The sequence below is a fragment of the Parambassis ranga genome, chromosome 5 (assembly GCF_900634625.1).
Source record: "Parambassis ranga chromosome 5, fParRan2.1, whole genome shotgun sequence".
In the NCBI taxonomy this organism is placed as follows: Eukaryota; Metazoa; Chordata; class Actinopteri; family Ambassidae; genus Parambassis; species Parambassis ranga.
This window is the reverse complement of record NC_041026.1, coordinates 14,756,335-14,778,869: the sequence shown is the minus strand read 5'-3', so window position 1 is coordinate 14,778,869 and position 22,535 is coordinate 14,756,335. Positions and strand designations below refer to the sequence as shown.

Here is a 22,535-nt window from a genome sequence, read left to right as displayed (position 1 = left end):
CACCTTTACTGACACACAATTTGGAATCTACCATTATACATGCCAACAGCGTGTGGGGCTAGGGAGTGATTCATCAAAACCTGCTTCTACAAATGGGCTTTTCTTTTTTGTTTTGGTCAGACATACAGTTTGGGAGTGACATATAAGTCCACAACAAGCCTTTCCTCCTGTACTCATGAAAAGTAACAACACCATTAGCTTTCCAGATTTTTGAGTACAGGTACTGGGAGCTGCCAAAAAATGCAGCATGCTCTAAGAAAGACACACATGCTTTCTCCTCATTGGGAACAACTAAAAAAAGATGCTGGCAGTTACACAAAAACATTCTCTGGACACTCAGTCTGTTGCTGCCTTCTTGGCAAAAAATCTTTTGTAAAAGTTGTTTCACGACTGGTTACAAAAACAGTAAAGTGTGATAATCGAGTACGGATGATGTCTTCTGTGGTTTTAAAATTATCATTTGATTCTAACCCGTGGTATGTTTTTTTAGGTGACGGTCGCTACTCTCTTTTGGGGCAGCCCCTCCAGTATAGCCTCTGTCCTCCACCCCTCATGCATGGCCAGTCCTCCTACAGCTCCCATCAGGTAAGTAGTGTCTGTATTAAAATTTGTTCTTGAAGTAAAAGGATATACATTTAATTTCAATAAAGCTGATTGACCAGGAAGCTCAGAATATCTGCTCAGTGAATGAAGATAGTTATGCTGTTTAGAAACTGTAAAATCTCTTCTTATAGCCTGTTCTGTCTGTCTGTCTGTGAAAGACTGATTGCTTCTACCACCACCTAGTGTTGTTTTGTGTTACTGCATTGTAATAATGAAAATAAAATCTGTTGTAATACTTAGGGCCAAGGAGTAATGAAACACAGTGTACGAGCGAAAAAGCAAGCACTCAAATCTGCATCGACAGATCTCGGCACCACTGATGTAGGTAAGTTAAAAATGCACCATCACAGACAAGCAAACCATTCACTATCAAGAATCACCTCATCTTCTGCAAGCATGGCATTCACACTCCCTCATGGTCTTCAATTTTCAAAGAAGTTGTAAATTTGTGGGTTTAAACATGTATAGGATTACTATAATTTACAGTCATAAACTTCTAAAAAGGTGCTTTAAGATTGTAAAGAGCTTGCCCAATCCAAGCCTGTCTGACATGTAATGTCTCTCTGTGACCCTCCTCATGTCTTCTTGCCCAGTGGTGAGTCGAGTGCTCGAGGTAACTGACCTTCCAGAAGGGATTTCGCGTCCAGAGGCTGAAAAGCTCTTTAACCAGCTGTCGCTGTGTGGTGCCAAGATCCAGTGGCTGAAGGAGCCCCAGGGAGGCCGGGGAGGAGCAGGAGGCAATGGCCCCTGTCTCGGTGCGGGCCCTCCAGGGCCAGGAGCCACCGCCGGGCCTTTGGCCAATGTGGGAGCCGGGGGAGTGAAGGGTGATGGAAATGACCCAGCTCACCTCTACACGGTAGTGGCAGTGTTCCCCAGCACCATGGCTGCCCAGAGTGCTTCCTTCAAACTTAACAACAGCGGGGCCAGCCTCTTCAAACTGAGGGCCGCCAAAAAGAACTATGACCTGCGTGTGCTGGAGAGAGCCAGTTCACAGTGAAAGGCAAAGAGAGGGGGGAGAAAAGACAGGAAGTGGAAAAGACAGACAGAAAGAGAGACTCTTGGTGGAATGGTGGAAAAGGAAGGAGGACTGAGGGGGACAGCTCTTAGTGTATAATTTAAAAACAGAAAAAAAAAAACTTGACGAGTTAAATGATGTGTCAAATGTATAAAAGGGAAGAAGGTGTGAATCATGAGGTGGCTGGTGTTTGGTTGCAAATATGATTTGTTGTTTGTTTTTATTCATTGTTTTGTTTGTATTTATATAGCAGAAGAGCACACAAGACACGCAAGCATGTGTTTCACTGTTGCCGTGGAATGTGTGCTGCCATTATACAACAACACATGCAATGCCACACACACACAAACCAGACACAAACACACACACAAGCGCAGGCAACAGGGTCACGTAGCACATAACAAGAACACACTGGACAGTCGACTTCAGTCAAACCTTTTCCTCCTCCTCCTCTTCTTCCCCCCAACCCCCTCCGCTCTTCGATCCTTCCTCCTTTCTCTGCCAGAGCTTTCTCTCCCTTCTCAACTCTCCGTCACCCAGTCGTCTGTTAATCTCACATATTTATAAATTTTCATACGCACAGTTGCGCAGTCTCTCTGCTTTCCCCCTGCCAATCTTCTATCCCTCCTTTTCTTGCCATGTCTCATACTGCCTCCTATCTTCCTCTGCTCCTATCCTCTGTCACTGCTCTCTCCTCTCTTGCTTTCTGTTTGCCTTACTGCTGTTGTGGGATTCTGTATTGCGCAGTTTTGTTTTGTTTTTTTTCATCAGAAGTTTTTCTTTTTTTTGGGGTTCAATATATTTATATAAGTGATGTAAGGAATAAAAGAAATCTATATATTCAGTGATTTTTCTTTCTTTCCCCTGAGTGACAAAAATTTAGGCCTTCCTTTATCCTTTACTCTTTCCCTCTTTATTTCCCTCCCCCTCCTCCTTTTCCCCTCATTGGTTTCCTCCTTACTGCCCTCTACCTCACTTCTTCTGTCCCCTCCTCTCTCTCTTCCCACACCCTGCCCATCCAGCTCCTCCCCCCCCGACGCCCCGTTGTGTTTGCGTTTTTTGTTGACAGCTGTGCAGAACGTATCAGAGAAGTAGTTAAAGTGCACAATGATTGCATATGTCTACTGTAAATTTTATTTAATCTGTTATTTTTTTTGTTTGTTTTTAAAAATATAAAAGTCGAGAAAAAATCTATGAAAACATGCTTTGTGTCATGTGGATTTATTTGAATTTACTCAACCCAGCCAGATTTGTTGCAGATGTCACCACGATCCACCTTTAGCAGTAATCAGTAGTAATTCCGCACATAATTTTGAGCATTGCTCCAAAAGATATTACCTCAGCATTACCTCACAATTTAATGATGATGATGATGATGGAGAGCTCGTAAGTGGTTTACAGCCCCCATTGATTGAAGTAAATTACTGGAATGGGAAATTACTTTTAATGGGAAGGAATGTGATTCTAAATCAAGGAATATGCTTTTAATGACAACTTTTATTCCAATGATGGGCACACAGACGTCCTTAGGAAATGTGCTACAACTGTCCTATTTCTATTACCAAGCCACTCCAGAGTCTTACCAGGGCGGAGGAGACGAACAACTTGTGGTCCAGAGTCCTCTTGTTTAGATGGATGTTAATTTTGCAGTTTCTACATTCTGTGATAATCTGTCTGCTCATGTTAGTCCACTGTTTTTTTATCAGGTCTGATACAACCAGGAGGTCTTCAAGCTCTTCATGCTTCCATCTGCTAACAAGCTGCATGGAGACATCCATTTCTTTTTCCAGCAGAACTGACTACCTGCCCGCAAAACTTCACCTGCATGGTCTGCTGACCCTATTTCTATGCTTGACTGGTCAGTCAACTACCCTCATCTGATAGTGTTGTAATCTTAAGTGAAAGCTTTTAAAACACCCAACCCAAAAATGAAAGCTGCTGTTGGAGCAACTCAGGCTTTAATAACACCGTATCACACTGCACTGATGCAGTAGTTCACTGTAATCAAAGTAATCTCAACCAAGTGTATAAATGAGCATGTTTTTTCAGAAGTTAGGTATTTATTGTAAAACCTTTTTTGCAGTGGGGGTGGGGGGGTCAGGTTCCATTCACCCTATTAAATCAACAGCAGAACTTCTTGAATCTATTCCACAGAGAAACTATTTTCTTTGGAGCTGGCGGTGTTGGAATCTCCTCAATGAGGGAAGTGGACTGTGGTGGAATCTCCTCAATGAGGGAAGTGGACTTTGGTGGAATCTCCTCAATGAGGGAAGTGGACTGTGGTGGAATCTCCTCAATGAGGGAAGTGGACTTTGGTGGAATCTCCTCAATGAGAGGAGCAGCTGGCAGTGGAGCATTCTTGTGATCTGAGGTGGTGGAAGTGGACACTAAAAGAGAAGATAAAGAAGTTGTCTTTAGTGGCATATCTTCATCTTTACCATAACAAACAATAAGGAGGAATAGACGAGTTCTTACTCTTGACTTTGTGTCCAGATGACTTCTTGACAATGTTGCCTTGGGAACTGTAGGGCAAAGGATGGATCTTGTTGTTTTTTAGTCCACCCCTTCTCTTGGGGACTTCTCTGGCACACTTGGCTGATAATGTGTCTTCTTTATTTTTGGTTTCATTCAATTCTACTGATGCTTCTAGCTTGATGTGACGCTCCAGGGGGACGTTGCTCAGGCTGTCTTTATGCGGAACCATGATGGCCTCCCTGGACCTGGTGCTAAAGGTGTCTTTCAGCCTCCCCCACCAGGATTTTGGGCCATTGCTAGCAGTCTCAGTGCTGTTTTCTGTTTGTTTTTCTGTTTGGTCTTTTTCCTGTACGTCTGCTTCTTGTGCAAACACGCGACGTATTTCAGAAAAATTGTTCAAGTGCACCCCTTCTTTTTCATTTCTCTCCTTAATGGACGTCATCTGCAAAATTTCACTAATGTTTGCACAACCCTGATCCAGTACCTCTGACACTAAGGTGTGCATAAAGTTTGCAGACGAATCTGAATCCTCTTGAACCTGAGAGAGTCCAGGGTGTCCCAAGGGACCTGCTGCCTCAACTTTCTTTATGTCTTGTTTTTCTGCTTGTATTACTTCTTCTGCCTGATCTTCTTGTTCTTCTGCCTGTCCTTTTTCTTCCACTTCATCTTCTTTGTCTTCTTGTGCTTCTTGTACGTGTTTTCTGTGTTCCCCAAACAATCGGCGCAATTCAAAAAAATGGTGTGCATACCACTCCACTGTTTCCTTTTGGTCACTGTCAGCCTCCCACGTGCGGATGAAAGGAAAAAGGTCTTTGATATGTGACACACTTTCATTCAGTGTCTCTGACAAAAGCAGTCTGGCAGTGTTCTGATCGTCCACAGGTGTATTCTGAAAAATAAAACACAGCTGTATACTACTATACAGCACTTCTGCTAACACCAAACACCTGTGCGACATGTTAGATTGTTATCACGCCATTCATCTTGGCAATATGCGTGCTAGCATATAGTTTATTGACTGCAGCTCCGCGTTCAATACAGTCATCCCCCAAAAGCTCACCCACAAACTGTTCTCCCTCGGACTACACCCCATCCTCTGTGACTGGCTCCTGGACTTTCTGACTGTCAGGATAGGGAACAGGACAGCCAGTATCATCACAAACATTGGCACACCACAGAACTGTGTCCTCAGTCCCATCCTCTACACCCTGTTCACCCATGACTGCGTGGCCTCCCAGACAGACAACATCATCCTGAAGTTTGCAGACAACACCACCGTGATAGGTCGCGTCATGGGCCCCCCGCCCGCTGTAGGCAGCCTACAGGAAGGAGGTGACCACTCTGGTGAAATCGTGTGAAATCGTGTGAGGACAACAACCTCACCCTCACACGGACAAGACTAAGGAGATGATAGTGGACATGAGGAAAGAGAGGAGACCTCATCAGCCACTGTTTATCCGGGGACTGGAAGTGCAGAGGGTGAGCAGCTTCAAATATATCAGGGTCCACATCACAGAGGACCTCACCTGGACTCTCAACACTACACAGCTGGTGAAGAAAGCTCAGCAGCGTCTGTACTTCCTAAAGAGGCTGAGGAAGTTTGGCATGTCGCCGAAGATCCTCAGCAGCTTTTACAGCTGTGTCGTTGAGTCCATCCTGACCAGCTACATCACCGTGTGGTGCGGCAGCTCTACCACCATGGACCTCAAATGCCTAAGATCACCAGGATCTACCAGCAGAGTCCACAGAAGAGCTGCCTCCATCATCAAGGACCCCACCCACCCCCAACAAGGTCTGTTCACTCTCCTCCCCTCAGGCCGGAGGTACAGGAGTGCGAAGGGCAGGACCACCAGACTCAGGAACTCTTTCTTTCCCTCCACCATCAGACTCCTCAACAGCTGACAGGAGTCTGTAACAATGGACTGGACCCCGCACATACACACTGACATGTTTACACACCGACTGTTTACATGCTGTAACAGTAACTGTTTATCTGGGCAGCAGTGGCACAGTGGTATAGCAGGGTTGTCTAACAACCAGAAGGTTGGTGGTTCCTCCCTAGTCACTGTTGTGTGTCCTTGGGCAAGGCACTTTACCCGCATAGCCTCCAGTGTACTCACTGGTGTATGGTGCTCTTTGCTGGGCTGCCTTAAGCAATTTCCCCATTGTGGGACTAATAAAGGTTTCTTAATTCTTAATTTATTTCTTTATGCACCTTAATATCCAATCCAATAACTGCACATGTACAATTGTTTACCCCCTGACAGTTTTTGCACTATGATTCATTCTCTTTGCAAATCTAATTTGCAAATCTTCAAATTTGCAAATTATTTAATTATTTTGACTTCTTAAACCTTTATGGCATTCAGTGTGAGCAGCAAAGTAAGAATTTCATTGAACAGGGAAACCAGTTTCTATACTGTGCATATGACATTAAATGCTTTGAATCTTGAATCTGTGCGACACGTTAGGTTGTTATCACAGCATTCATCTTTGCAATACGCGTGCTAGTAGAAACCTTTTTGACCAACTCATAGCCTAAGAGGTGCATTATTATCTATTCTGGAAAGTGGATGTGGTGGTTGTGCTGTAAAAAGTTGGATTTTCATTGCCATTCACCATATTTTCCTAGATCTATAAACCTATCCTAAACCTATTTGTGCTTGTTCAGAACATGCAGAGAAGAACAGTAAGCAACAAGTGATAATGGACCAAAACGGCATGAAAAGGGGAAAGGAGAAAAGGAGACATTCTCTAGTTGCAAATTGCTGCCACATTCATATCTCTAAAAAAGACTTCTTGGCATTTATTCTGAATTTTTAACTGTCCCTGTACCTGTCTATTTTTACCACACTTAAAGGAAGTACTTAGACAGTTCAATTAAAAATAAAACCACCAACCTACTGTGTGACACTTTTTGAAATATAAAATATCCTCAGTTGTGTAAAAGCACAGATATTTTAGACAAAATAACCCAACCAACCTTCTGAATCACTGTATAACACAGCTGGACTCCACAAACTTAGCATTATTTTGAATGTTTTACAGCAGGATGCTAGGCCATAGCAGCAGCAGCAGCAGCTTATAAACAAGTCCTCCACAGACCACAACATCCCATTTAACACCACCACCTGTGTTTTGTTCAACTGCTGCATAATTATGTACCTGACTGTGCTGAGACATCTTTCGACTCATCTTCCTCCTTATCCTCTTCTGTCGTGGCTGTGCTGGTGTGACTGGCACCAGACCTCAGGCCGCCGTTCCTTTTTTTACTGCTACAACAACTTGTTAAAGACAAATAGGTTACACAGTGACACTGGCAAGCCTAAAAAAGTTTGACATTACCGTGGCAACCAACAACGCTGCATGGACCATAACAGTAATTGCCATGGAAACGTTGACACGTGTGAAACAAACGAGACTTGTAAAATTGCTACACAACTACCTTGCGATAGATAGATAGATAGATAGATAGATAGATAGATAGATAGATAGATAGATAGATAGATAGATAGATAGATATTTTCTTTATTAAACTGCCTGATCCCCAGCACACCACAGCAAAGAAGATGGTGCTCGCCATGACAGACTGGTAGAACATGTGGAGCATCCTGCTGCAAACATTGAAGGACCTGAGTCTCCTTAGGAAGTACAGTCTGCTCATGCCCTTCTTGTACACAGCCTCAGTGTTCGTAGACCACTCCAGTTTATTGTCCAGTTGGACACCCAGGAACTTGTAAGATGAGACTATGTCCACATCTTTCCCACTGATACAGACTGGGGAGGGCGGGGGCTTATCCCTGCTGTCCACCACCATCTCCTTTGTCTTGACCACACCACCTGACAAAACACTCCACAAGGCCCCTGTACTCATCCTCCTGTCCATTCTCCACACAACCAACTATGGCTGTGTCATCCGAGTACTTCTGAAGGTGACACAATTCAGAGCAGTACTGGAAGTCAGCTGTGTAGGTGGTGAATAGAAAGGGAGACAGCACAGTTCCTTAAGGAGCCCCAGTGTTGCTGGTCAGGGTGTAGCTACACTGGTTCGAATAAATATTAGCCACACATCGTACAGATTTCTTTTTAGGGTTTTATTCCACTCTCCTCAAAACCAAACACCCGACACCATTGTTGACACCGTGAAAACTATAAAATAAAATACAAACAGTAAACAAACTGCTCTGCAGTTCATGTAAATTCCAAATGGAAATGTCCATAGTTAGAAGTCCAAAGCTCGTTGGCATCTAGCAAATAGCTACACAATGAATGTCATAAACATGTCACACAAAGATACTGACAGAAAATAACATGCACAACAAATAAAATAAACATTTACGGTGTGCGCCTGTCGAACCACATGTAGAATACGCTTTCTCTCAGAACGTGCATCACATTGCATTCATGTTAGCATACCCATAATACCTTGGTGTAAATTAACTTCCGGACACGTGACCTCTGCTCTTTGCTTTGTAAATAAACATTCAAATAAAGTAAGAAATTAAACAATAGTTCATTTTAACTAAATTATTATTTCTTCTTCTTATGTTTTAACACATTTAACATAAACTTAAAAATTTATGTGACAGTTACACTTCCACCAAATTACTAAGATTTATGAAAACCTTACATGAATAAATCTAGTAATTTCCTGAACTCATCAGTGGTGTGTATACCAAACTTAACAGACTTTAGTTACTTTCTAAAAGCACAACCAACTTATGAATGGGACGCTCTACAATAGAAGGAGTAGAAAGTTGATGACCATCTTTCCCTAACTTCTTATTTCCTAGTTGTATGGTGACCTTTCTCACAAGACCACCTTCATCTTCACAAACATCTTGCACTCTTCCTAATTTCCATTAATTGTGGGAAAGGCCTTCTTTCACAATGACAACATCTCCTATCTTTACATTTCTCCTTGAAGCATGCCAGCATTGTCTGAGGGAGATGGCTGCCAGATATTCATTTCTCCATCTACTCCAAAACTAAGTTAAATACTGAACTCTGCGCCACCGTTTTTTGGCATATAGATCCTCTGCCACAATTTTCCTGGTGGAGGCAGTGGGACGGAGGTTTTAATTGTGAGCAAGTGGTTAGGGGTGAGTGGCTCTAGGCTCCTATCCTCTGTCACTGCTCTCTCCTCTCTTGCTTTCTGTTTGCCTTACTGCTGTTGTGGGATTCTGTATTGCGCAGTTTTGTTTTGTTTTTTTTCATCAGAAGTTTTTCTCTTTTTTGGGGTTCAATATATTTATATAAGTGATGTAAGGAATAAAAGAAATCTATATATTCAGTGATTTTTCTTTCTTTCCCCTGAGTGACAAAAATTTAGGCCTTCCTTTATCCTTTACTCTTTCCCTCTTTATTTCCCCCCCCTCCTCCTTTTCCCCTCATTGGTTTCCTCCTTACTGCCCTCTACCTCACTTCTTCTGTCCCCTCCTCTCTCTCTTCCCACACCCTGCCCATCCAGGTCCCCCCCCCCCCCCCCCCCCCGTTGTGTTTGCGTTTTTTGTTGACAGCTGTGCAGAACGACGAACAAGACGAACAACTTGTGGTCCAGAGTCCTCTTGTTTAGATGGATGTTAATTTTGCAGTTTCTACATTCTGTGATAATCTGTCTGCTCATGTTGGTCCACTGTTTTTTTATCAGGTCTGATACAACCAGGAGGTCTTCAAGCTCTTCATGCTTCCATCTGCTAACAAGCTGCATGGAGACATCCATTTCTTTTTCCAGCAGAACTGACTACCTGCCCGCAAAACTTCACCTGCATGGTCTGCTGACCCTATTTCTATGCTTGACTGGTCAGTCAACTACCCTCATCTGATAGTGTTGTAATCTTAAGTGAAAGCTTTTAAAACACCCAACCCAAAAATGAAAGCTGCTGTTGGAGCAACTCGGGCTTTAATAACACCGTATCACACTGCACTGATGCAGTAGTTCACTGTAATCAAAGTAATCTCAACCAAGTGTATAAATGAGCATGTTTTTTCAGAAGTTAGGTATTTATTGTAAAACCTTTTTTGCAGTGGGGGTGGGGGGGTCAGGTTCCATTCACCCTATTAAATCAACAGCAGAACTTCTTGAATCTATTCCACAGAGAAACTATTTTCTTTGGAGCTGGCGGTGTTGGAATCTCCTCAATGAGGGAAGTGGACTGTGGTGGAATCTCCTCAATGAGGGAAGTGGACTTTGGTGGAATCTCCTCAATGAGGGAAGTGGACTGTGGTGGAATCTCCTCAATGAGGGAAGTGGACTTTGGTGGAATCTCCTCAATGAGAGGAGCAGCTGGCAGTGGAGCATTCTTGTGATCTGAGGTGGTGGAAGTGGACACTAAAAGAGAAGATAAAGAAGTTGTCTTTAGTGGCATATCTTCATCTTTACCATAACAAACAATAAGGAGGAATAGACGAGTTCTTACTCTTGACTTTGTGTCCAGATGACTTCTTGACAATGTTGCCTTGGGAACTGTAGGGCAAAGGATGGATCTTGTTGTTTTTTAGTCCACCCCTTCTCTTGGGGACTTCTCTGGCACACTTGGCTGATAATGTGTCTTCTTTATTTTTGGTTTCATTCAATTCTACTGATGCTTCTAGCTTGATGTGACGCTCCAGGGGGACGTTGCTCAGGCTGTCTTTATGCGGAACCATGATGGCCTCCCTGGACCTGGTGCTAAAGGTGTCTTTCAGCCTCCCCCACCAGGATTTTGGGCCATTGCTAGCAGTCTCAGTGCTGTTTTCTGTTTGTTTTTCTGTTTGGTCTTTTTCCTGTACGTCTGCTTCTTGTGCAAACACGCGACGTATTTCAGAAAAATTGTTCAAGTGCACCCCTTCTTTTTCATTTCTCTCCTTAATGGACGTCATCTGCAAAATTTCACTAATGTTTGCACAACCCTGATCCAGTACCTCTGACACTAAGGTGTGCATAAAGTTTGCAGACGAATCTGAATCCTCTTGAACCTGAGAGAGTCCACGGTGTCCCAAGGGACCTGCTGCCTCAACTCTCTTTATGTCTTGTTTTTCTGCTTGTATTACTTCTTCTGCCTGTCCTTTTTCTTCCACTTCATCTTCTTTGTCTTCTTGTGCTTCTTGTACGTGTTTTCTGTGTTCCCCAAACAATCGGCACAATTCAAAAAAATGGTGTGCATACCACTCCACTGTTTCCTTTTGGTCACTGTCAGCCTCCCACGTGCGGATGAAAGGAAAAAGGTCTTTGATATGTGACACACTTTCATTCAGTGTCTCTGACAAAAGCAGTCTGGCAGTGTTCTGATCGTCCACAGGTGTATTCTGAAAAATAAAACACAGCTGTATACTACTATACAGCACTTCTGCTAACACCAAACACCTGTGCGACATGTTAGATTGTTATCACGCCATTCATCTTGGCAATATGCGTGCTAGCATATAGTTTATTGACTGCAGCTCCGCGTTCAATACAGTCATCCCCCAAAAGCTCACCCACAAACTGTTCTCCCTCGGACTACACCCCATCCTCTGTGACTGGCTCCTGGACTTTCTGACTGTCAGGATAGGGAACAGGACAGCCAGTATCATCACAAACATTGGCACACCACAGAACTGTGTCCTCAGTCCCATCCTCTACACCCTGTTCACCCATGACTGCGTGGCCTCCCAGACAGACAACATCATCCTGAAGTTTGCAGACAACACCACCGTGATAGGTCGCGTCATGGGCCCCCCGCCCGCTGTAGGCAGCCTACAGGAAGGAGGTGACCACTCTGGTGAAATCGTGTGAAATCGTGTGAGGACAACAACCTCACCCTCACACGGACAAGACTAAGGAGATGATAGTGGACATGAGGAAAGAGAGGAGACCTCATCAGCCACTGTTTATCCGGGGACTGGAAGTGCAGAGGGTGAGCAGCTTCAAATATATCAGGGTCCACATCACAGAGGACCTCACCTGGACTCTCAACACTACACAGCTGGTGAAGAAAGCTCAGCAGCGTCTGTACTTCCTAAAGAGGCTGAGGAAGTTTGGCATGTCGCCGAAGATCCTCAGCAGCTTTTACAGCTGTGTCGTTGAGTCCATCCTGACCAGCTACATCACCGTGTGGTGCGGCAGCTCTACCACCATGGACCTCAAATGCCTAAGATCACCAGGAGGACCAGGAGAAGAGCTGCCTCCATCATCAAGGACCCCACCCACCCCCAACAAGGTCTGTTCACTCTCCTCCCCTCAGGCCGGAGGTACAGGAGTGCGAAGGGCAGGACCACCAGACTCAGGAACTCTTTCTTTCCCTCCACCATCAGACTCCTCAACAGCTGACAGGAGTCTGTAACAATGGACTGGACCCCGCACATACACACTGACATGTTTACACACCGACTGTTTACATGCTGTAACAGTAACTGTTTATCTGGGCAGCAGTGGCACAGTGGTATAGCAGGGTTGTCTAACAACCAGAAGGTTGGTGGTTCCTCCCTAGTCACTGTTGTGTGTCCTTGGGCAAGGCACTTTACCCGCATAGCCTCCAGTGTACTCACTGGTGTATGGTGCTCTTTGCTGGGCTGCCTTAAGCAATTTCCCCATTGTGGGACTAATAAAGGTTTCTTAATTCTTAATTTATTTCTTTATGCACCTTAATATCCAATCCAATAACTGCACATGTACAATTGTTTACCCCCTGACAGTTTTTGCACTATGATTCATTCTCTTTGCAAATCTAATTTGCAAATCTTCAAATTTGCAAATTATTTAATTATTTTGACTTCTTAAACCTTTATGGCATTCAGTGTGAGCAGCAAAGTAAGAATTTCATTGAACAGGGAAACCAGTTTCTATACTGTGCATATGACATTAAATGCTTTGAATCTTGAATCTGTGCGACACGTTAGGTTGTTATCACAGCATTCATCTTTGCAATACGCGTGCTAGTAGAAACCTTTTTGACCAACTCATAGCCTAAGAGGTGCATTATTATCTATTCTGGAAAGTGGATGTGGTGGTTGTGCTGTAAAAAGTTGGATTTTCATTGCCATTCACCATATTTTCCTAGATCTATAAACCTATCCTAAACCTATTTGTGCTTGTTCAAACAGAACATGCAGAGAAGAACAGTAAGCAACAAGTGATAATGGACCAAAACGGCATGAAAAGGGGAAAGGAGAAAAGGAGACATTCTCTAGTTGCAAATTGCTGCCACATTTATATCTCTAAAAAAGACTTCTTGGCATTTATTCTGAATTTTTAACTGTCCCTGTACCTGTCTATTTTTACCACACTTAAAGGAAGTACTTAGACAGTTCAATTAAAAATAAAACCACCAACCTACTGTGTGACACTTTTTGAAATATAAAATATCCTCAGTTGTGTAAAAGCACAGATATTTTAGACAAAATAACCCAACCAACCTTCTGAATCACTGTATAACACAGCTGGACTCCACAAACTTAGCATTATTTTGAATGTTTTACAGCAGGATGCTAGGCCATAGCAGCAGCAGCAGCAGCAGCAGCAGCAGCTTATAAACAAGTCCTCCACAGATCACAACATCCCATTTAACACCACCACCTGTGTTTTGTTCAACTGCTGCATAATTATGTACCTGACTGTGCTGAGACATCTTTCGACTCATCTTCCTCCTTATCCTCTTCTGTCGTGGCTGTGCTGGTGTGACTGGCACCAGACCTCAGGCCGCCGTTCCTTTTTTTACTGCTACAACAACTTGTTAAAGACAAATAGGTTACACAGTGACACTGGCAAGCCTAAAAAAGTTTGGCATTACCGTGGCAACCAACAACGCTGCATGGACCATAACAGTAATTGCCATGGAAACGTTGACACGTGTGAAACAAACGAGACTTGTAAAATTGCTACACAACTACCTTGCGATAGATAGATAGATAGATAAGATAAGATAAGATAAGATAAGATAAGATAAGATAAGATAAAACTTTATTAATCCCGAAGGAAATTCTTGTGCCAGAGGTATCAAGTTACATTAAATGCAGTTAAGTACAGAGTATAAGAGTATAAGTGTCACTATAATCCAAAATAAGAGTACAGTACACAGTATGAGCACAATATATGATACATGGATACAAATATGGAGATGTAAGGTGCTAAGTAAGCATAAACATAGACAAGTGGAGGGAATGACAGTGATGCCTGACATGATTATCTAGCGCTTCTCCCTACAGAAAGGGGAGGAGTTATACAGTCTGATGGCCACTGGCAGGAAGGACCTCCTGTGGCGTTCTGTGCTGCTCCTCGGTAGTCTCAGTCTACCGCTGAATGTGCTCCTGTAGGACAGCAGTGTGTCGTGCAGGGGGTAAGACGTGTTGTTACGAATACTGAGGAGTTTCCTCAGTATCCTCCTCTCTGTCACCTCCACCACAGACTCCAGCTCCACTCCCAGTACCGAGCCAGCCTTCCTAATGAGCTTGTTGAGTCTGTTGGTGTCGGTCGTCTTCATCCTGCTGCCCCAGCACACTACAGCGTAGAAGATGACGCTGGAGACCACCGAGTGGTAAAACATCTGCAGCATGGTCTGGCAGACGTTAAAGGACCTGAGTCTCCTCAGTAGATACAGGCGACTCTGTCCCTTCCTGTATATTGCCTCTGCATTTGTGGACCAGTCCAGTTTGTGGTCAATGTGGACACCCAGGTATTTGTAGCTGTCCACAATGTCCACGTTGGTACCCTTGATGCTGACCGGGTTTGGGAGTGTCTGGTGCTTCCTGAAGTCCACCACCAGCTCTCTTGTCTTTGTGACATTCAGCTGCAGGTGGTTCTGTCCGCACCACTCCACAAAGCTGTCCACCACACTCATATACTCCGCCTCCCGATCTCTGCTGGTACAGCCCACAATGGCAGAGTCATCCGAGAACTTCTGCAGGTGGCAGGACTGTGAGCAGTGTCTGAAGTCCGATGTATAGAGTGTGAACAGGAATGGAGACAGTACCGTGCCCTGGGGTGCCCCCGTGCTGCTCACTATCGTGTCCGAGACGGTGTTCCTCAGCCTCACAAATTGTGGTCGACCTGTAAGATAGTTAGTGATCCAGGTGACCAGTGGGGTCTCTACCTGCATGTCCAGGAGCTTCCTATTCAAAAGGGCAGGCTGCACGGTGTTAAACGCACTGGAAAAATCAAAGAACATGATTCTAACAGTGTTACCTGCCTCCTCCAAGTAGGTGTGTGCTCTGTGCAGCAGGTAGATGATGGCGTCCTCCACTCCAATACGGGGCTGGTAAGCAAACTGCAGGGGGTCCAGCGATGGTTCCACAACAGCATGCAGGTGTTTCAGGACCAGCCTCTCCAGAGACTTCATCACATGTGAAGTCAGAGCAACTGGTCTGTAGTCGCTGTGTGTGCTTGGATGTTTGGTCTTGGGCACAGGAACAAGGCATGTTGTCTTCCACAGGGCAGGGACAGTCATCAGGCTCAGACTCAGGGAGAAGATGTGCTGGAAGACCCCACACAGCTGTGTGGCGCAGTCCCTGAGTACTCTGGGGCTGAGTCCGTCCGGTCCTGCAGCTTTTCCCGGTCGTAGGCGACTGAACTCCCTCCTCACATCCTCTGTGGTGATGGTAACTGTGGACACAGAAGAGCAGAGAGAGAGATCTGATGGGGGAGGGTGGGGGGTTGTTAATGGAAGGTGGGGTAAGGGGGGCAGTGTGATGTTATTGATGGGGAGGTGAAACTGGTTAGTATGGTTAGGGGGAGGGGGAGGAGGAGGAGGTACATTGTTGTTATAGACAGGTGTTAATGGTGCATCACAGGGAGGGGGAGGGTGGTCAGGGAGTGGACTATCAAACCTGTTGAAAAACAGGTTCAGCTGGTTGGCCTCCTGCAGATCTCCATCCATCAGCTGGTCAGAGATCCTATTGTGGCCGGTGATGGTTCGCATGCCACTCCATACCTCCCTCAAGTTGTTCCGGGCAAGTTGGCTCTCCAGCTTCCTCCTGTAGCTCTCCTTGCCCTCTCCAATCTTCTCCCTCACCTCTGCCTGGGCCCTCCTCATCTCCTCTCTGTCTCCACTCAAGAAGGCTGTCTTCTTTCTGTTGAGTGATGCCTTGATGTCCTTTGTCACCCATGGTTTATTGTTTGGAAAGCAGCGTATTGACCTGGTGGGGATTAGAGAATCTGTGCAAAAATTAACATATTCTGTGATACAGTCTGTGAGTGTGTCTACATCCTCACCGTGGGTGTCACAGAACACATCCCAGTCAGTCACCTCAAAACATCCCTGCAGGGTCTCCAGGGCTTCCGGTGTCCACCTCCGTACAGTTTTGGTGGTCACCGGCTGCCGCTGTACTGCTGGTATATACTGGGGTTTGAGATGGACTAGGCTATGGTCTGATCTGCCCAAGGGAGGGAGAGCTATGGAGCTGTATGCCTCTTTAACATTAGCATACAGTAAATCTAGAGTTTTATTTTCTCTTGTTTTGCAGTCCACAAACTGCTTGAAAGTGGGCAGAGTTGATTTCAGATTAACATGGTTAAAATCGCCAGAAATCGCTATTAAGGCATTAGGGTGCTGGGTCTGAAGCCTCGCGGTCACAGAGCTGATGACTTCAGTAGCCCGCGACGCCTCAGCCGAGGGAGCAATGTAAACAACAGCTGTGTCTCAATTCAGGGTCTGCATCCTTCGGAGTGCGCATTTTAAGGCTGCTTACGTCACAAAGCTGCGCGAAGGCTGTCCCAATTCGCCAAAAGTCGAAGGGTCCTTCAAATGCGTCCTCCAAATGCGTCCTCCTTTTGCCTGAATTTGGAGGACGCATCGCTACCATCCTTCGTGGCCTTAAATATCCCACAATGCTTTGCGGGTCTACTTTTTGTCCAATAGTACAATGACGGGCCAAGCGAGCGGCAGCGGCAGCGGCACCGGCAGGAGTGCCGAATTCACATTTAAATGTAAGTAAAGAGCAGTAGTTTGAGAGTTTTAAAATGCTAGTAGTGATAGCGGCATTAAAAAAAATGAGTTTTATATTTACAAACATGACGTCCTGTTGATACGAGGCGCTGTAAACTAAACGCTTTGATTGAATGTTGTTTCTGGACTGTTTACTGTAGTATAGTATAAAGTATAGTTCACGTGAGGAGCAATATTATCGTTATTATATCAAACGGTCATTCTGCCTGTTGTCATTTTGTTGTAGGAGGAGCAGAGGGAAACAGAAGAAACCTGACATTTGATAACGGAGGAGATGAGACTGGAGAGGGAGGGAGAGAGAGAGAGAGAGGGGGAGAGAGGGAGGGAGAGCAGAGAAAGAACAGACAGACCTCAGCTCATTGAGAGGATGGTGGACAGCAGTGATTTTATGTTCTGTGTTATTTAAATGGTTACTTATTAAATTGTGTATTAAATTGTTCTTGTCTTTGTGTTCTCAAACTCTTCTAACCTTGTTACATTATGTGTTTCATCACCTATTTATAATTTAAGTAAACTTTTGAACAACTTCTCAGTGACAACAGTAAATCATTTATTGTTCTGTTATGTACAATATTTACAAAGACACAGTTTGAACATTTCTAACTATTTACCAGTGGGCATTATGAAAATGTACAGTTTATTATTTATAAAAGATCAGCAGAAAATACTATTCACAAAGAACATATATATAAATGTTTGGCTGAGCAGGAGTCCTTGGTGCTGCTGGACTGGATGGTGCCACGGTGAAGACCTTGGAGTCCTCTGGCTGTGAGTGGGACATCATCTGGGGGAGGGGGGTGTCTGTCTCCTCTGTCCACCACATCGTCCATCAGGGTTTGCAGAGCTGACGATCGGCGGCTGCCATGTTACTAAAGATGTTTTTAAAAAGGGCAAAAATAAAAATAATAACTTCCACAGAGCGGTTTCCAAAGCAGCTTAAAATATGAAAAGCTATAAAATATGTATCCTCACCCTCCAAAGGTGATGATGGTCAGTACACCTCCTCCAGGACAGACAGCTGGTCCTGCAGGGAGCCCCACTCTCCTCCACCCAGCAGTAATTCTCTGGTGCAGTGACAGACCTGATGCTTAATGACACATTAAAGCAGTGGTTTCAGGGTTATTTGCAGGGTTCTTACACATTTAGCTATTTAATTTAAAGTATTAAAATTACAAACAGACCCTGTATCAAGTCTTACAATTGAATAAAATATAAATTACATTTAATCATATTTGTCTATCTACTGGTTATATGACTAGCGTTTGCTCAGTAACTGGTATATTAATTATGATCAATAATATGGTTAAACAGCAGCTTACCGTCACCTCCCCACTGCGCTCTCCCAGCCTGAAGAAAATGAGCCGTCACCGGTTTTGCTGCCGCTGGAGCCGCCTCTCCCCTTCCTCCAACAACAAATAAATATATTAAAATATTCCAAATGTCTAAATCCACACTGTTGTCCCGCTTGTTGTGTAGTCCGTGTTGTGTCGCTGTCGCTGCTTTTGTTTTTCCCGGGGCAAAATTTATGACGTCGCGCCACAATCAGGAAGTGCTTTGAAGGCCAGACCGTCCCATTTACCAACGGTTGAGGATCCTCCGGAGGAGGGTCTCAGGCCTCCTGAGACCGCGTAGGCTGCGTCCTCCGAAGGATGCAGACCCTGAAATGAGACACAGCTAATGAGTACAATGGCGTGAGAGAACTCTCTGGGCAAGTAATATGGACGTAGACTCACCTATCTTTACATTTCTCCTTGAAGCATGCCAGCATTGTCTGAGGGAGATGGCTGCCAGATATTCATTTCTCCATCTACTCCAAAACTAAACCCCCCCCCCCCCCCCCCCCCCCCCCCCCCGTTGTGTTTGCGTTTTTTGTTGACAGCTGTGCAGAACGACGAACAAGACGAACAACTTGTGGTCCAGAGTCCTCTTGTTTAGATGGATGTTAATTTTGCAGTTTCTACATTCTGTGATAATCTGTCTGCTCATGTTGGTCCACTGTTTTTTTATCAGGTCTGATACAACCAGGAGGTCTTCAAGCTCTTCATGCTTCCATCTGCTAACAAGCTGCATGGAGACATCCATTTCTTTTTCCAGCAGAACTGACTACCTGCCCGCAAAACTTCACCTGCATGGTCTGCTGACCCTATTTCTATGCTTGACTGGTCAGTCAACTACCCTCATCTGATAGTGTTGTAATCTTAAGTGAAAGCTTTTAAAACACCCAACCCAAAAATGAAAGCTGCTGTTGGAGCAACTCGGGCTTTAATAACACCGTATCACACTGCACTGATGCAGTAGTTCACTGTAATCAAAGTAATCACAACCAAGTGTATAAATGAGCATGTTTTTTCAGAAGTTAGGTATTTATTGTAAAACCTTTTTTGCAGTGGGGGTGGGGGGGTCAGGTTCCATTCACCCTATTAAATCAACAGCAGAACTTCTTGAATCTATTCCACAGAGAAACTATTTTCTTTGGAGCTGGCGGTGTTGGAATCTCCTCAATGAGGGAAGTGGACTGTGGTGGAATCTCCTCAATGAGGGAAGTGGACTTTGGTGGAATCTCCTCAATGAGGGAAGTGGACTGTGGTGGAATCTCCTCAATGAGGGAAGTGGACTTTGGTGGAATCTCCTCAATGAGAGGAGCAGCTGGCAGTGGAGCATTCTTGTGATCTGAGGTGGTGGAAGTGGACACTAAAAGAGAAGATAAAGAAGTTGTCTTTAGTGGCATATCTTCATCTTTACCATAACAAACAATAAGGAGGAATAGACGAGTTCTTACTCTTGACTTTGTGTCCAGATGACTTCTTGACAATGTTGCCTTGGGAACTGTAGGGCAAAGGATGGATCTTGTTGTTTTTTAGTCCACCCCTTCTCTTGGGGACTTCTCTGGCACACTTGGCTGATAATGTGTCTTCTTTATTTTTGGTTTCATTCAATTCTACTGATGCTTCTAGCTTGATGTGACGCTCCAGGGGGACGTTGCTCAGGCTGTCTTTATGCGGAACCATGATGGCCTCCCTGGACCTGGTGCTAAAGGTGTCTTTCAGCCTCCCCCACCAGGATTTTGGGCCATTGCTAGCAGTCTCAGTGCTGTTTTCTGTTTGTTTTTCTGTTTGGTCTTTTTCCTGTACGTCTGCTTCTTGTGCAAACACGTGATGTATTTCAGAAAAGTTGTTCAAGTGCACCCCTTCTTTTTCATTTCTCTCCTTAATGGACGTCATCTGCAAAATTTCACTAATGTTTGCACAGCCCTGATCCAGTACCTCTGACACCAAGGTTTGCACAGTGTTTACAGACAAATCTGAGTCCTCTTGAACCTGAGAAAGTCCAGGGTGTCCCGAGGGACCTGCTGCCTCAACTGTCTTTATGTCTTGTTTTTCTGCTTGTATTACTTCTTCTGCCTGATCTTCTTGTTCTTCAGCCTGTCCCTTTTCTTCCACTTCATCTTCTTTGTCTTTTGTGTGTCTTGTACTTGTGTTCGGTGTTCCCCAAACAATCGGCGCAATTCAAAAAAATGGTGTACATACCACTCCACTTTTTCAATTCGGTCACTATCAGCCTCCCACATGTGGATGAAGTGAAAAAGGTCTTTGATATCTGACACACTTTCATTCAGTGTCTCTGACAAAAGCAGTCTGGCAGTGTTCTGATCGTCCACAGGTGTATTCTGAAAAATAAAACACAGCTGTATACTACTATACAGCACTTCTGCTAACACCAAACACCTGTGCGACATGTTAGATTGTTATCACGCCATTCATCTTGGCAATATGCGTGCTAGCATATAGTTTATTGACTGCAGCTCCGCGTTCAATACAGTCATCCCCCAAAAGCTCACCCACAAACTGTTCTCCCTCGGACTACACCCCATCCTCTGTGACTGGCTCCTGGACTTTCTGACTGTCAGGATAGGGAACAGGACAGCCAGTATCATCACAAACATTGGCACACCACAGGGCTGTGTCCTCAGTCCCATCCTCTACACCCTGTTCACCCATGACTGCGTGGCCTCCCAGACAGACAACATCATCCTGAAGTTTGCAGACAACACCACCGTGATAGGTCGCGTCATGGGCCCCCCGCCCGCTGTAGGCAGCCTACAGGAAGGAGGTGACCACTCTGGTGAAATCGTGTGAAATCGTGTGAGGACAACAACCTCACCCTCACACGGACAAGACTAAGGAGATGATAGTGGACATGAGGAAAGAGAGGAGACCTCATCAGCCACTGTTTATCCGGGGACTGGAAGTGCAGAGGGTGAGCAGCTTCAAATATATCAGGGTCCACATCACAGAGGACCTCACCTGGACTCTCAACACTACACAGCTGGTGAAGAAAGCTCAGCAGCGTCTGTACTTCCTAAAGAGGCTGAGGAAGTTTGGCATGTCGCCGAAGATCCTCAGCAGCTTTTACAGCTGTGTCGTTGAGTCCATCCTGACCAGCTACATCACCGTGTGGTGCGGCAGCTCTACCACCATGGACCTCAAATGCCTAAGATCACCAGGATCTACCAGCACAGAGTCCACAGAAGAGCTGCCTCCATCATCAAGGACCCCACCCACCCCCAACAAGGTCTGTTCACTCTCCTCCCCTCAGCGCCGGAGGTACAGGAGTGCGAAGGGCAGGACCACCAGACTCAGGAACTCTTTCTTTCCCTCCACCATCAGACTCCTCAACAGCTGACAGGAGTCTGTAACAATGGACTGGACCCCGCACATACACACTGACATGTTTACACACCGACTGTTTACATGCTGTAACAGTAACTGTTTATCTGGGCAGCAGTGGCACAGTGGTATAGCAGGGTTGTCTAACAACCAGAAGGTTGGTGGTTCCTCCCTAGTCACTGTTGTGTGTCCTTGGGCAAGGCACTTTACCCGCATAGCCTCCAGTGTACTCACTGGTGTATGGTGCTCTTTGCTGGGCTGCCTTAAGCAATTTCCCCATTGTGGGACTAATAAAGGTTTCTTAATTCTTAATGTATTTCTTTATGCACCTTAATATCCAATCCAATAACTGCACATGTACAATTGTTTACCCCCTGACAGTTTTTGCACTATGATTCATTCTCTTTGCAAATCTAATTTGCAAATCTTCAAATTTGCAAATTATTTAATTATTTTGACTTCTTAAACCTTTATGGCATTCAGTGTGAGCAGCAAAGTAAGAATTTCATTGAACAGGGAAACCAGTTTCTATACTGTGCATATGACATTAAATGCTTTGAATCTTGAATCTGTGTGACACGTTAGGTTGTTATCACAGCATTCATCTTTGCAATACGCGTGCTAGTAGAAACCTTTTTGACCAACTCATAGCCTAAGAGGTGCATTATTATCTATTCTGGAAAGTGGATGTGGTGGTTGTGCTGTAAAAAGTTGGATTTTCATTGCCATTCACCATATTTTCCTAGATCTATAAACCTATCCTAAACCTATTTGTGCTTGTTCAAACAGAACATGCAGAGAAGAACAGTAAGCAACAAGTGATAATGGACCAAAACGGCATGAAAAGGGGAAAGGAGAAAAGGAGACATTCTCTAG

General features: G+C 44.7%; 3 protein-coding genes across 11 annotated transcripts in view; 1 reads left to right on the top strand and 2 right to left on the bottom strand.

The window, feature by feature from the left end:
• Window positions 1-2,818, top strand: part of r3hdm2 (R3H domain containing 2) — a 37,780-nt gene extending 34,962 nt beyond the window's left edge. For all 9 annotated transcript variants that reach the window (XM_028405912.1, XM_028405908.1, XM_028405910.1 and 6 more), the window contains 3 exons: window positions 491-585; window positions 844-928; window positions 1,197-2,818. In XM_028405912.1, the coding sequence (XP_028261713.1) occupies window positions 491-585; window positions 844-928; window positions 1,197-1,600 (584 nt within the window). In that variant the 3' untranslated portion in view covers window positions 1,601-2,818. The remainder of the gene's footprint in view (window positions 1-490; window positions 586-843; window positions 929-1,196) is intronic.
• Window positions 2,819-3,718: 900 nt separating this feature from the next.
• LOC114435932 (uncharacterized) lies at window positions 3,719-4,598 on the bottom strand. The gene is made up of 2 exons (XM_028405913.1): window positions 4,094-4,598; window positions 3,719-4,005 (listed from the first exon to the last, which is right to left on the bottom strand). The coding sequence occupies exons 1-2, from the start codon at window positions 4,596-4,598 to the stop codon at window positions 3,740-3,742; spliced, it is 771 nt and encodes a 256-aa protein (XP_028261714.1). The 3' UTR covers window positions 3,719-3,739.
• Window positions 4,599-10,137: 5,539 nt separating this feature from the next.
• Window positions 10,138-11,120, bottom strand: LOC114436603 (uncharacterized). The gene is made up of 2 exons (XM_028406938.1): window positions 10,513-11,120; window positions 10,138-10,424 (listed from the first exon to the last, which is right to left on the bottom strand). Exons 1-2 carry the CDS (start codon window positions 11,015-11,017, stop codon window positions 10,159-10,161), a joined length of 771 nt encoding a protein of 256 aa, XP_028262739.1. The 5' UTR covers window positions 11,018-11,120; the 3' UTR covers window positions 10,138-10,158.
• Window positions 11,121-22,535: the final 11,415 nt, after the last annotated feature.

What these genes read in the sequence shown, in the direction of transcription:
- LOC114436603 (XM_028406938.1), bottom strand. Translation starts at nt 11,017, where the DNA reads ATGCACACCTTAGTGTCAGAGGTACTGGATCAGGGTTGTGCAAACATT. An exon ending in ATCTGGACACAAAGTCAAGA is followed by an intron (nt 10,425 to 10,512) that starts GTAAGAACTCGT and finishes CTTCTCTTTTAG; the next exon opens with TGTCCACTTCCACCACCTCA.
- LOC114435932 (XM_028405913.1), bottom strand. Translation starts at nt 4,598, where the DNA reads ATGCACACCTTAGTGTCAGAGGTACTGGATCAGGGTTGTGCAAACATT. An exon ending in ATCTGGACACAAAGTCAAGA is followed by an intron (nt 4,006 to 4,093) that starts GTAAGAACTCGT and finishes CTTCTCTTTTAG; the next exon opens with TGTCCACTTCCACCACCTCA.